Source organism: Lactuca saligna, chromosome 6 (genome assembly GCF_052625555.1).
Source record: "Lactuca saligna cultivar CGN05327 chromosome 6, ASM5262555v1, whole genome shotgun sequence".
NCBI lineage: Eukaryota > Viridiplantae > Streptophyta > Magnoliopsida > Asterales > Asteraceae > Lactuca > Lactuca saligna.
The window spans coordinates 128,885,568-128,901,708 of record NC_136422.1 but is presented as its reverse complement, the minus strand read 5'-3'; the positions used below and the strand labels follow the sequence as shown (position 1 = coordinate 128,901,708).

The following is a 16,141-nucleotide window of genomic DNA, read 5'->3' as shown; positions in this document are numbered from 1 at the left end:
TCTTTTTTTGAATATTATTTTCGGAACTTAAATTAACTAAAAAAAATTAAAATTAAAAAAAATAAAAAATAAAATAAAAAAATCCCGTTTTTTTTTTTTTTTTAAAAATACGTGAAATATTCTAAATATAATATTACACTGATATATTATAAAAAATAATTTTAAAATGCAAAATAAATGGAAAAATCTAAAAATTTCTTTTTTAAATATTATTTTCGGAACTTGAATTAACTAAAAAAAATAAAAAAAAAATTATATTTTTTTTTGAAAAATGCATGAATTATTCTAAATAGAATATTAGACTGTGGATATTTTAAAATGCCAAATAAATGGAAAAATAATAAAAAAAAAATTTTTAAATATTATTTTCAGAACTTGAATTAACTAGAAAAAATTTAAAGTTTTTTTTAAAAAAAATAAAGAAAATGTGTCTCACGGTCTCACAAAATTAGGCCGTATATATATATATATATATATATATATATATATATATATATATATATATATATATATATATATATATATATATATATATATATATATATATATATATAGAGAGAGAGAGAGAGAGAGAGAGAGAGAGAGAGAGAGAGAGAGAGAGAGAGAGAGTTGACCCAAGGAGTATAGATCCTTTAAGTATTTATGTGAATCGTGTTACTTCACAGAAACTCATGTATCGAAATTAAGCTTCTTTCAATTAATCCCTCATATTTTTATTGCTAGGAACGTTTAACGTTTTTTTCACAAATTTAATCGACCTCTTAAATGTCATCTTTCTTGAGAGAGTTTGAGCACCTGAAAATTCCACTTCAAACCATAAAAGATGCCACCAACAACTTCGGTGAAGACAAATTCATTGCTGAAGGTGGATATGGGAAGGTATATAGAGGCGAATTCTTAGGCTCCGAGGGGGTGATGATCACGGGTGCTGCAAAACGGTGGAGTACTTCCAACGAGGATGGAGATCCCGAGTTTCAAAGGGAGATCATGTTGCTTTCCGATAATAAACATGAAAATCTCATCTCACTCCTGGGATTCTGTTATGAGAATAACGAAAGGATCCTTGTGTATAAGTACGCACCAAATAAAAGCCTCGACTTTCATCTACAGGACCCCAACTTCACTTGGATTCAACGTCTCAAGATATGTCTTGGAGCTGCACGTGGCTTGGAGTACCTTCACAATCCCAGGGGTGCCCAACGTGTCCTCCATTTTGATATCAAGAGTGCCAACATCCTATTGGATGAGAACTGGAACGCCAAAATTGCAGATTTTGGCTTATCCAAATATGGTCCTGCCACCAGAAATCGCTCGTATCTTATCACTCAAGCCAAAGGCACTCAAGGTTATGCTGACCCGGTGTTCTTACAGACGATGATATACACTAAAGAATCAGACGTGTACTCTTTCGGTGTGGTATTATTCGAAGTCTTGTGCTCAAGATTTTGTTTTGATCCCAAGTTCAATGATAGACGCCGATCCCTTCCAATATTGGCAAAGACCTCAACTAAAGAAGAGATACGAGATAATTATGTCAGTTTCGATCTTAGGCAACAAATGGAAGAGGATTCTTTCGATAAGTTCGTTACAGTTGCACACCAATGTTTAGGAAAACAGCAGAAACAACGGCCATCAATGGATTTGATCGTGAAAGAGATTGAAACTGCGCTCAAATTTCAAGTATGTTCTACAACTCTTCTCTTTATTACTTGCCCAATATCAACAATCGCTACAAAAAATCAAATAACATTGAAACAGCAATTAATGCAATCTAACCCAAAAAACTGAGACAACTTAACAATAAATATAAGGGATTAGTTTCAATAGTTTTTTAGTACGTAGTTCGCTTTTGTGATCATTAATTATGTAATAATTCGTTTGTTGGTGTTTCTAGGAAAGAAGAAATGTTTTTTCAAGTGACGTGAACGTGGCATCATCTTCAACACCACACGCAAAAAAAGATGTAATTCCCTCAGTTAAATAGAAAGTATTAGCCAGTTTCGATGCTTTATTACATTTGTGTCTTACATTTTGTTAAAAAATATTTATTTCAGCAAGTAGGGGGAAATCCCGATGATGATATGATCAAAAGGTGGTCCACCGGAAGAGAAGGGAATTTGCGTTCACTGCTTGCAACATTACATGATGTATGTACTAGCTTCCTACTTAAACCAAAACTTGTGCTAAAACACTTACATATGATTTGTGACTAAATAGTTATTAGGTTCTGTCTTATAATTACATGGAAGATCATTTTTCAGCTTAAGTATCTCTAGATGCTTTCAGATTACACGATTTTAATTAAATTCTTGAACGTGCAGGTTCTTGAACCTGAAATTGGTTGGGAACGGGTCTCATTGACACAGATAACAGGCATTCGTGGTGTAAGGAAACACTACGCGAAAGCTGTTCATCTTATCGGTCCTGTGATGCTTAAAGAACGAGGAGCAAGCAGTAGGGAAAAGTATATATGTAGGAAGGTTCACGAAATCTTAAAGGTATGTAGTGCATGATTCATGTTTGTTGTATGAGCACTCTTGGGTTTACTCCTTTGTCTAATAAATGCGTATGTGAATAGGTGGGTCGATTGGGATTCAACCCTGAAGAGAGAGAGTTGCGAGAAAAACAGGGAAAATTTTGGTAAGAGGTTATCACCATCTTCATTGGGACGCATCTTTAGTACTGTTCATCTGTCAGTAACAAATAATATACCATATGAACGGAAGAGTCTTCGAAACTTTTTGTTAACCAGTTGTAATTCACCATATAGGGGAAAATACGAGGATGATATCAATATGAGCATAATAAAGTATTGGAATTATTTTATGTTCGGTGATTTTGTTTAGCCATTTAATTAGGCTATTGCTAAATAGTTTTCTTATATAAGGCTAATCCTAAATAGTTTTCCTATATATAATTGTGTTTTCTTTTATATTGTAATTAAAGGATCTAGCCACTTTTTCTATCTCCCTTGTTTGTTCAATATGGTATGAGAGAACTATTACTGTTGTTTCCTATTTCAATACAAGAAATTAGTGTATTACCTGCGACATGCGTCGCGGCTGATGCTTTGTTGCTCATACTCAGCTTGTTGTCGCTAATGCTTCATGTCACTGCTAAAGGGTTGTCAATGCTAATACCCAGCTGCCACTAAAGGCGTCGATGGTATTGGTATATTTTTTTATTTCACATTAAAAAACAAAACTGTATAAAAAGTATAAAAATTGTCATGATATTAATTAAGCAAATCATACATCCTTCCATTCCAAAACATTAACCCAACATCGGTTAATTATACTAATCCAATTTTACACAATACAAAATATCAAAAATACTAGTCTAAAATACTTACACAAACAAAACATACAAAAATCCTACAACTAGCTACTCATCATCATCACTTTCCTAGTTTCCTCCGGTTTCATTTCGTTATGGCAATGAACGAAACCAATCTTCAAGTGTGGCACTACATGCCAGATCTTTTAACATTGTTTGAAGCATTTCCAACTACAAATAAAACAACATAGTCTTATAAGTTAAACCAACATTATAACATTTTATATACAAAACATACAAGCTAAGTACAAAATATAGCATTGTACAATAACTAACAATTACCTAACTACAAAATTACACTATAGCATTGTACTTTCATAAACTAACAATTACCAAATTACACATATTGTATATAACACATTATAGCATTGTACATAACTAACAATTATCAACCTACAAAATAAAATTCTAGCATTGTACTTTAATAAACTAACAATTACCAAATTACACATACTACATATAACACATTATACCATTTTACTATAACTAACAATTACCAACCTACAAAACAAAATTATAGCATTATACTTTCATAAACTAACAATTAGCAAATTACACATATTGCATCTAACATATTCTAGCATTGTACTATAAGTAACAATTACCAAACTACAAAATACCATTATAGCATTGTACTTTCATAAACTAACAATTACGAAACTACACATATTGCATATAACACATTATAGCATTGTACTTTCTTTTTCATTTTTTCCATTATAGCATTGTACTTTCATAAATTAACAATTACCAAACATATAAACTATTAGCAAACTAACAATTACCAACATTTGAAACTATTACTAAACCAACAATTACTAACATTTGAAACAATTACCAAAATTAAATAGTTTTGTCACCTATGATTGTAGCGATGGCAGTGTCAGTGGTTGTTCCTGATCGACACCACCGTAGAAGGCTTACGCTCGATGCCTCTAATATGGCCTTATCGAACATCCAATATTATTTCAAAACAATTTTGGGCATCCTTTTGTGTTAGACCGTTGGTTTTAGAAGAAGTTTAAGTTTGTTGGCTGATCTCAAGGAGTAAAGCATTCTGTATTTTCAAAAAATGATAAATATCATAAAAATTAAATTACTAAATATCCCTTAACGATATAAAGACTTATATGAAAGTACAAATTAACCACCTAAGTATTGTTGCTCGACTGTAGGACTACTAAATACCCCTTAACGATCAATATTAGCCTTACAAAATGCTTCGATTCAAGTGATGTCCTATATAACATTACAAATTAGATTAATTATAATTTAAATAAATAGTTAAATATATCCTAGCTTACTTCTTTGAAACATGCATTGCTATACGAGCACGGTCCCCTTCTGTTTACAACTTGTTGTGCATAGACTCCTTTGTTTGACGTCGAACGCTTTAAAAATACAGGCGTTTGAAAATGTTTAACTGCTTACGCCTGTTTTCACGTGGCATACCATCACCGCGCGGGGGGGGGGGGGGGGGGGGGGGGATAATGCCCTTCGGATATCTGTAACCCCCCCCCCCCCCCCCAATATTCTGAAAATAAGTATGCGCTTTATTTTTTCAGCCTCTATAAACTCTTTGTAAAGTTGCATCAATGCTCTGCAACAACTGAGCACACTCGGGATCCAAGTTAACCTTATCCAAATCAAACTTATTCTATAAATATAAAAAAGTTAGTTAATTAAATATGAATCACAACTAAACTTCAAATATCATCCAAGTTACCTTTAAATGCATGACTATGGCATTCCTTAAAGCGTGGGAAACATTCTCTCAACCAGATACGTTCAAAGGGATGTTCATTGACATATGCCTCCCAATCTCATGGGTAAACCAATTACCATGGTTCCCAATAGGGGAATATATGAGCTCTCTGTTGAAATCCAAATCCAGGGGCTTTTCCTTATTTGTTGTATCAGCTTTGATAGTTGGATGTTTTTTGCTAGGCCTCTTCTTTTTTTGGGAAGCTCACCTAAAAAATATAATTAAAAATATTAGTCAAGATAGATTATAATAAATGGATAAAAATAGCTAGTAAATATATCATAATAAGACTTACCATCCTGTCCGTGTTGTCCACAACCAAAGCCTCCTGGAGGTGGTTGATCCCCGAATCCATCACCTCCATATCTGAGACCCATAACATCCGCCATCACGTAGAACAATATTGGCCAACTAAACACCATATATAGCCTGTAAAATTATAATACGAATAGAAGTTACACACATTGCATGCACAGAAATAATAGACTTTCTATTATTGCATCCTACTTTGTTTATTTTTCATCTATAACATTATAGTTCCAAATGGCATACAAATACACAAACTACGTATCTAATTTTCTATACGTACAAATTCACATATAAAAAATAATACTTTCCATTATATCATCCTCCTTTGTTTTTTTTTTTTTTCATTTTTTTTCATTTTTTTCATTATAGCATTGTAGTTTCCAAATTGCATACACTACATACATACATATACATACAAATTCACATATTACATGTACATACAAATACAATTTCCTTTATAGCATTATACTTTTGAAATTGTATACAAATACACACACACATATATGTATATATATATATATATATATATATATATATATATATATATATATATATATATATATATATAAACATATAGACTTGTACATAATACACATCTACATATAAAAATTAACAAATTACAAATATTAGTCACGATAAACTATAATAAATTGATAAAAATAGCTAGTAAGTATATCATAATAAGACTTACCATCCTGTCTGTGTTGTTCACGACCAAAGCCTCCTAGAGGTGGTGGATCCCCGACTCCATCACCTCCATGTCCGAGGCCCATAACATCTACCATCTCGTAGAAGAGTATTGCCCAACTAAACCCCATATATAGCCTGTAAAATTATAATATGAATAGAAGTTACACACATTGCATATACATAAATAATAGACTTTCTATTATAGCATCCTGCTTTGTTTATTTTTCATCTTTACCATTATAGTTTCCAAATGGCATACAAATACACAAACTATGTATATAATTTTCTATACATACAAATACACATATAAAAAATAATACTTTCCATTATATCATCCTCCTTTGTTTTTGTTTTTTGTTTTTCTCATTTTTTTCATTATAGCATTGTAGTTTCCAATTTGCATATACTACATACATACATATACATACAAATTCACATATTACATATACATACAAATACAATTTCCTTTATAGCATTATACATTTGAAATTGTATACAAATACACAAGTTAGGTGACCATACATATACATACACTTATACATATACACGCGTACACACACTCACACACACACACACACACACACACACACATATATATATATATATATATATATATATATATATATATATATATATAAACATATAGACTTGTACATGATACTTACCTATATATAAAAATTAACATATTAAAATACACTTATACATACATTACAATTATAAATGGTAAAACAAATATACATATATAAACACATACACTTATATATAAAAATACAAATACACACATAACAAACAAACATACATATATAAACATACATAATTTTTTTGTTTTAACCATAAATACATGTGTTTATACATACATTACACATATACATATATTATACATACTTACAAAAACACATAAAAATAGATATGTACATACACATAATATAAATACACAAATCATTATGTTATAAAGGAACTTGGTTATGAAATTTGGTGTAGAAGAGTGGTGGTGGAGGTATTTTGGCAGAAACATGATTTTTCCGACAACAATCCTTACATCATTAAACTAAAATCTTAAAATCACTAGAATTACATCAAAACAGAAGATAAATCGAAAATAAAGGAGGATTCAGACCTTTTGTAGCACCTGGTTCCTGGTATGTAAATCTTATTTGAGTGTTTTCCATTTTTAGCCTTGGACTCGGCTAGTCATAGGTCCGACTCGCCGAGTAGAGCCGGGACCCGGGACACGTTATAAGTTGGAGACTCGGCAAGTCCATATCCTGGACTCGGTGAGTCACCACTGTTAGATGAAACCCTAAGTTTCAAGGGTTTTCACCCTATTTAAACTCTCATTCTGTCCCAATCTCGTCCCCATTCACCCTCAGAGCTCTACACCTTGCTCAAGAGTTGTTTTCCTTGTGAGTTGAAGCATTTGGGTGCTCTCTTGAAGTTTTGGAGTGGGAAAAAGAGTAGATCAAGAAGAAGAGGAGGAGGTCAAGCATCTTTGAGCTTCCTCAGTGTGTTCCCTAAGGTATGACTCGATTTTCCCCTTGCTTTCATGCTGATAGTCCCTTATAGCTCCATTAAAGTCTTTCTTGAACCATTTCCAAGCTTGTGTATGTGTGGGGGTTCGTAATAAGCTGAGTAACCCCTAGATCTAGGCATGGTTGAGCTCCAGGAGCTCAGATCTACTACCTTTTTGGACCCATGTTGCATGAAAACCTTAGATCTAATCTTTTGGTGCATTTTGAACCCTAAAACCCTCATAGATGCATATTTACACGTAAAGTTGGAAACTTTACGTGTTATTCATGCTCTAGGAGCCCAGATCTACGAATGACATGGATTGGATTTGAGCAAAATCGCGTTTATGGCTCTTGCATGAAGCAGACTCGGCGAGTCGCTCATATGACTCGGCAAGTCTGGTCGCGAGTCTCCGAGACTATCCCCTTTTAGCTGTGTCGAGTTGTGTGGTGAGTCCAGGGTGGACTCGGTGAGTTGGAAGCCAAAACTCACCCATAATGGAACTCGGCGAGTCGATGCCCAGACTCGGCGAGTTCAAGGTAATCTCCTTAGATCAAGATCAGACTCGGCGAGTTGTTCATACAACTCGGCGAGTCGCAGCATAAGTGTTCATCGGATGAAGATGAAATCGTCGAGTTGTTCATACAACTCGGCGAGTAGGATGAAGGACTTGAACATCAGTTTGGATGGAGAACTCGTCAAGTCAACGCCTAACTCGACGAGTAGAAACAGAATCCAGGACAGTCGTTTGGACATGGACTCGACGAGTTGGAGAGCCAACTCGGCGAGTCAGGTCAACTGGAAGTTCTGTGACTTTGACTTAGGGCATGATCAGGGGTAAAAGGTTCATTTTACCCAAAGGACAGTTAGCAGTTTTTGACTAAGTGTTTGCTGGGAATTACAATCGGAATATTTCCGGAGCAGCAGCAGTAGCAGACAGACTATTCCCGCACAGACCAGCAGCTACTCTGAGGTGAGTTTTCCTACCAGTAGGAACGGGTCTAAGGCACCAAGGCCGACCCGTATAGACGAGATATTAGTATTAGATTTTGGGCCGAGCCCGTATCTCTTGGTTGAGTTGATTATGATATATGCCAGTATGATAGAGTTGTCTATACTTGTTGTCTGTGTGATACTTGTATATTATGGGATAGCGGCTGAGTGTGGACAAGGCTCGTATCTCTCCGAGAGTGGAGTGTGGGCTAGGCCCGTATCTCCCAGGTATTAGTGTGTGGGCGAGGCCCGTATCTCCCGGCTAGTGAAGTGTAGGCAGCGCCTATATCTTCATGAGTGTGGGTGAGGCCCGTAACTCCTAGTTGAATGTTGTATGTTATATGCTTGCATGGTATGAGGTATTATGGGGGAGCTCACTAAGCTTCGTGCTTACGGTTTTTAGTTTTGATTTTAGGTCCCTCTTCAGCTAAGGGAAAAGAGTCGGTGCGGTAGCAGCATATCACACATACGCTTTTGTTTTTACGCATTATGGATTTTCTGGGATGAACTCTGAATTCTTATTATGATGTCACCGGTTTTCAGACAAGGATTATTATCATGAACGTTTTGTTCCCCTCCATCTGTTATGTCTTTCTAGTGCTACATAAATGACACGAGAGGGTATGATTTATGTTGTAACCCTTATTTTTCTTTCACTCATGTGTAATATATTCCCAAACTTTATTTAAACCTTGCTTCAGTCAGTCATTTGTGTAAAAATGTCTATTGGGTATTTTTCTGTTTTTATTTGTTATGTAGAGGACCCACTATCGCAGAGGGTGATCTGTATCATTTGTACAATAAGGAAACTCTCTGTCATCGATCAACTTCAAATTTCAAATATTGTTTCCTTTAGTTTTAATTTTTCCCCTTCTCGGATGAGTCATTCGCCTTTTGATTTTTATCTTTAGCATTCTCATTTGGGACATGTGTCAGCATCAAATTTATAGCTTTTGCTCTCTACTAGTGTTTTGGGTCATTTGAATAGTTGTGATATTTTTTTATCGTAGTGGTTGCAAACTTGACAAGTTTTGTGATTTAGCGTTTAATAAAAGTATCTATTATTCCTTTGCTCCTTTCGATCTTATGAATTATGATGTATGGGACCCATCCCCAGTCTAAGAGGCTCCACGTATTATGTCACAAATATAAATTATTACACTCATTATACTTGGGTTTATTTCATGAAGTAGGGTTGATTTTTAGACTATATGTAACATCCTGTTTCAAAAAGTTTCTTATTTTCAGGATTGTCGACAATGAAAGGATTAAGTAAAGGTCTTGGGCTTCAAGGGAATGGGGTTCAGACCTTATTGGATGATGACAATGTTGGATAACTGATTAAACTCTTGCTTTGTCTCTTAGAGTCAAAGGGTAGAATGGGAAAAGTGATGTTTTAGACTTCTTTCATGAATTATGGTTTTTAGTTCAACATGTGTTAAGCTAAAATTAACTAGATAGAAGTATAAGTGTAAATCGTGGTGTTTAGGTACTTCTAAATTCAACGCTATAATCTTATCATATTGTGTTTTGGTCCCTAAGTAGAAGGGAATGTCCATTGGAAGCCTTAGTGGCAAAATTTAAATTTCGGAGAAATGGGAGTATGTTAGGTTTTTATTCAAAAATTTGGTTTCACAACCAGTAAAATTGACAACTGAAGCTTTAAAAATGTTGAATAACACTAAAACTATTTTACGCCCCAATGATCATTTTTGAAGAGTTAGAAAGATTAAAACAACCATAGAAGGGAAAGTATAACAAACTTTGAATACTTTGATCCTCATGGGAGGTTGGAAGTTGATGAAGTGTGGCATGAAACTCTAAAGAAAGAGTTCTCTACAAGTATCCACCAAGCAAGAGTAGAACCATCAAAACATGCTAGTATTCAATTGTAATTTGTTGTTCATAAGCCTTTGAAATATATACCAAATATATGTTCAAAGGTGAAGAAACTAAGGGGATTTGTCAAACATCAAAGTGCAAGAGAATGGAGGAGAAGAAGGGCTTGAGCTTTAGAAATTTGGCAGCCCCTTTGAGCCTCTCATGCGCATGGTTTTGAGACTCCAAAGAAGAAGAAGAAGAAGCTCGCAAGAAGTGTATCAAAAACCCTTCCATGCTCTCTCTTATATAATGGACACAAAGTGAAAGGAAACCATAAAGTAAATGGAGAGCATCTTTATCCCAAGCATGGATAAAGAATACCATGCTTGGTCTCCTTCATAAATTTCAAGAAAAGCATGCACAAAAGAAGACAAAAGTTTTCTCATGGATAGTTTATATACACATACATGTTATCTTTATAAAAATCAATCATTTTTATAAAGAATTCCCAACATATATATTTATCTAACTAGTCATATATAAATATCTTATTTTATATAAAACTATCTTTTATATAAATTGTAACTACCTTATTTTATATAAAACTATATTTTATATAAATTGAACTAGTTTATTAAGATATAAATATAACTTATACATAATAATACTTTATGATATATTTCATAAGTTGTTATTTCTCCAATAAATATTATTTCGACAAATAATAAATTTCTAATTAGTAAAATATTATTTCCATGAAATAATAATTTTCCAATTAAATACAACTGTTGATATATTCATTAATAATCAAATTATACTAATAAATAACCAATTAACGGTAACTTGTTATATGGTGTGACCCTCTAGGATCATATATTATTAGCAATATCATTCTATAATGACTCCTGGGCATACAAGATCTTTCAATCTCCCACTTGCACAAGAGGTATCATAGATTGATATTAACAGTGGTGAACATCCAACAACATTTAACTGCCCCCAATAATATATTACGAAGAATTCCATTCATCAACATCACAAATGCTCTAAGCTTCAATTGATGTATTAAGGTAACTTTATCAGTTATCCCTTTGTTATAGACATCCTGTTGCACATGAGCCTTGGATCACAATCAATCTCATTTGTAATTCCACTTTGGGTAACACGTGTTAGATGTATAACTCTCAGCACAAAAGAAGAACAAATCCCATCTTGACTACATAAGCCTCTTGAATAGTTCACACCATACCCGAATATGACTTTTATAACTTCTCGGTCAAAGGATAACATTTGGCCATATCAAAGCATAATACTCCCTATACATAAGTCCCATTATGTATCTCAGGTGTTAAGGATACAAAGATAGTACCTTTTAAGCAAGTATCTGTAACAGCCCGAAATTTAGGTTCGACCATTTAACCCTTCATTTTTCCAAGTTGTCATATTGGGTCCTTTGTGTTGAGTGTTAAGCTTGTGATTACACTACACGTACAAGGAGTACGTTGTGCGTACTCGCGCGCTTATTTTGTACGCGGTTCCATCCAGGTACTCTGGGCATACCTAAGGTTATGTCGGGCGTAACCGGCCTAGACTCAAAACCCTAATATGACTTGAGGGCTATAAAAGGAATGAGATGGTCTTGCCCCTCAGCCACCATCTTTTAGAAAGAAACCCTAAGAGAGCATTTCCTTCATTTTATCTTGGGTGTAAGTGTTCTAAGCTTCAAAGTGTCATTTTAAGGTGGTTAAAGAGAAGAGGAGACCATTGTGGAGGCTAGAAGTTGGTGGACAAGTGTAAATCTGAGGACTACAAAGGTTGGAGCTTCTTCCTGAGGTAAAAAGTTCAGATCTTGCCTTGTAGTTTATATGGTGTGCTTCTTGGACCAATTTCTAGGATTTTTGGTCCCAAGATGGAGACTTTATGAGCAAGTAGTCTCCATTGGCCTAGATCTATCATATTCCAGAACTATATGAGTTGTATGTTCATAAAAATGCAATCTTGGACGTGGATGTTGAGCCATGCATGAGATCTAGACTCTTGGAGGAGAAAGGAAAGGTGTTAGAAGGTGTGGGGAACCTTTATAGCCATGCAAAGGCTTAAAGGTTTCGACTTTATGGATTAAGAGGTATTAAATTGGACAGATCTGGAATATGGGGTTATGTCTTAATCGTTTAAGACATTAGAATGAGAAAGTGAGAAATTAGGATGTACGTTGGGCATAATCCCAGTACGCGTCGTGTAGTGGGTCGTGTTCCCCGTTTCTGGAATGCAAGGGTACGCCCCGCGTACAGGATCTGGTGAGCCCCGCGTACTGCTTGCTGTTGACTTTTGTTGACTTTTAGGGTTTTGGTCAACATGTGGACTTTTGAGTCAAGGAGGGGTGAAATGGTCTTTTACCCTTCTGTGGGATAGTGGAAAAGGGTGTAGCTTAGTCTTGGAAGCCGATAATAATTAGAATGATTATTTGTTGTAATTAGGCGGGGCTAGGCCGTTGTTTCGAGATTCAGAGATATCGAGCACGTGAGATTCTAGACATCATACGAGGTGAGTCTTCTCACTATACTGTACCTAGAAAGGTACCTATGTGTGACCGTAAGGTCTTGTATGCTTTGTGATGCATGTTTTGTATGATATGCATTGTATGTTCTGTATGCGTTATGTATGTGATATGTATGCTATGTATGATATGTGTCGGAAGGCATTATGACGTGGACCGGAAGGTCAGGGAGTCATGGACCGGAAGGTCGATACGAGTAGGACCGAAAGGTCTAATGGGACTGGGATGGAAGTCCCCTGAGACACATGGGCTGGAAGGTCGTGTAGAGTATGGCCTGGAAAGGCGTATGTGTGTAAGGGTATTTTTGGGAACTCACTAAGCATTTATGCTTACAGTTGTTGTGTTATGTGTTTCAGGTACTAGCGAGGACCGTGGGAAGGCGCCGGCATGACTCGTACACACTAGAGAGAGGATTTGATTTTTGTGATCTTGGGATAAGATATGTTTTGATAACTATTGTTGGATATTTTTGAAAATATTTTATGTGAAAAAGGTTATGACAAAATAAAAATTTTGTTTTGAAAATTACGTTGTTACAGTATCACTCATAACTGCGATCTATGAGATGATCTTGATGCGGGTCTGTTCAGTACTAGTTCTCTAACAAGTACCTATGAAACTTGGTTACAACCACTTGCGTACTTTCATCTACTGAGAGTCAACCAATCCATTTCATATTAGTCTTACTTCATAATTTCTCCCACAATCATGACCGGCTATGAACCTTTAGAATAATAATATTATTTACGGATTAAACATATTAATATAGAACACAACAAGTATTAATGTAATGATCATATCCCAGTATATCAAAACACTATTTAATAGTTGTTGTTAGAATGTTCTAATATCCAAATACTAAATTCAAATCAAAATCCCATTACTAGAGTAATAAAGGTCTTATAGTTGAAGTGTGACCACTCATACTTTGCTTAAAAGGAAAGACTTTATTAATGGGTTCGACTAAATTTAATTTGTGTGAATTCTGTGAATACAATCATCTCCATATTTGACATTACTCTAAGTATAGTTAAATATTTTAGAGAATATAATTGGTGCTCATATGTGACATATAGTCTCTTATCTTGATTAAGTACACTCTATTACTCACAAAATATTTCTAGGTTATCCTTGAATGGAAGGATTCAACCTAGTTTTTTAATGATCTAGCTCATCCAATTATATTTGATGTCAACTTCTAAAAAGTAGTGTATTCTTATTTAGTAGATTGTGCTATTTTGTTTTACTTGGACCTCATTCCAACTAAACTTACTCTTCATTCCAAAATGAAGTCTTAATCCAATTATAATTCATAATTATCTAGAAATTAAAATCATATGTAGCTCTTTACATTAAGATTTTATTCTAAACTAATTATCTCATATTCATTTTCTTATCACTTTTTAAGTACTCGTAGAATATTCTCACACTCATATAGTGACTTAACCATGTATTTAGTTTTGTATCTCATGATATTACATAAATAATGGATTCATATGCCAAGAAAATAGAATATAAATCATTTCATCTAGATCAACCTATGTGCTAGGTCCTTTGAGACAGACTCAAAAGGTTTCATGTAACAATGCAAAGAATCATCCAAAGGAATCTTGTATCTTGATCTCTTTCAAGATATTATCATTTCATACAAAAAGAATTTTAAAACCTTTAACATTCATCTTTATCTATCTCTTATAGATTTTACATTTCAAGAATGTATCTTGTCATTCCTAAGTCGTTCATTTTAGAAACACTTTCCGAGTCAAGGTGAAAACTACCTTTCATAGTCGGAATGTCATTTCAAATGATTAAGTATGTCTCTTTCATACAAGATTAGGAATATCACTATCCTCCCACCAGTTGTTAGTAAACACACACACATTCTTTTTCATTTTGATATAAAAGTGTCACACACCCGAACTGAGTAAACGGCGGAAGCGTTCGGGGGTGGATGACGTCATGTACAATATCACAACAATTACAATATAGAGATCAAAGCATTACAAACATTGTATTTATAGTTTAATATTTACATTATATTTGAATCATAGTTTGACTCCAAAAGCGTACAACAAAATATAAGACGTAACAATAATAAGCTTCGTACAAAGTGATTATGAACTCACCTCGAGTGTGTGTTCTTGGTTCGTTACGATGTGCTAGTAATGTTCTTCGTGTTAGAACACACGAAAATAACCGTATCCTAATAGTATTTGACACAATATATATATATATATATATATATATATATATATATATATATATATATATGTGTGTGTGTGTGTGTGTGTGTAAATTAGATAAACTAACCATTTAAATTTTAAATAACACTAATTTGTGTAAGGTTACTTACAAAGTGTGAAGGAGTTCCTGGGAAATGGTTTGAATATTTAAAGATGTTCTTATGAAGATTTGAAGATATACTGGAATGGCTCTTGAAGATATGAAGATTTGAAAGAGTTTTTATGATATTTGAGAGCAACATGCGAAGGATTTTGAAGTTGAATTTGAGAAATGAAGTAGTGATTTCGGTTGATTATATGTGTATGTGTGTATATATATATATATATATATATATATATATATATATATATATATATATATATATGGGATGAAATTTGATTTGACATGTGCATTAGGAGGTGTAATTTATCCACTTGAATTGTGTGTCATTGTTTAAAAGTGGTGTTTTCGGCCTATCCTAACCGAAATCACAAGATTTCGGTGTAATTGTTCTAACCAAGAAGTCTGGTTTTTAGTCTAGAAAGCTTTGCAGTCCAAGGAGTTTTCGATGCAAAAGGGTGGGACCTTGCATGACGATTTCGGTCTCGCATAGTTCTCGGTGGGGGTTTGCGGTCCGAAGGTTCTCTATGGGGAGAGATTTCGATCCTCAAATGGATCAAAGGTGTTTTCAATTTGGGTGGGGTTTTGATTCCTAAAACCGAAAACACATAAAATGGGGTATATTATATTATATTATTTTAATTATTTGATTTTTGTTATAACAATTGACTTTTATTTGACTTCCTTTGACTTTCATTGACTTTTATTGACTCGAAATAACCGGTTGTTACATTATCGCCCCCCCCCCCCCCCCCCCCCCCCGGTTAGGAGAAATTTTTTGATAAAATTATTTCTAAAGTGCTACTCATGAACTAGGG

At 34.2% G+C, this 16,141-nt stretch overlaps 1 protein-coding gene across 1 annotated transcript; it reads left to right on the top strand.

Moving 5' to 3' along the window:
- Nucleotides 1-603: 603 nt before the first annotated feature.
- Nucleotides 604-2,826, top strand: LOC145001713 (receptor-like protein kinase HERK 1). The gene is made up of 5 exons (XM_078961061.1): nucleotides 604-1,680; nucleotides 1,895-1,963; nucleotides 2,055-2,147; nucleotides 2,322-2,498; nucleotides 2,579-2,826. The coding sequence occupies exons 1-5, from the start codon at nucleotides 766-768 to the stop codon at nucleotides 2,642-2,644; spliced, it is 1,320 nt and encodes a 439-aa protein (XP_078817187.1). The 5' UTR covers nucleotides 604-765; the 3' UTR covers nucleotides 2,645-2,826.
- Nucleotides 2,827-16,141: the final 13,315 nt, after the last annotated feature.

Excerpts from the sequence above, each read along its gene's own strand:
- LOC145001713 (XM_078961061.1), top strand. The coding sequence starts at position 766 with ATGTCATCTTTCTTGAGAGAGTTTGAGCACCTGAAAATTCCACTTCAA. Across the intron at positions 1,964-2,054 it reads CACCACACGCAAAAAAAGAT|CAAGTAGGGGGAAATCCCGA; the intron begins GTAATTCCCTCA and ends TATTTATTTCAG. Across the intron at positions 2,499-2,578 it reads AGGTTCACGAAATCTTAAAG|GTGGGTCGATTGGGATTCAA; the intron begins GTATGTAGTGCA and ends GTATGTGAATAG.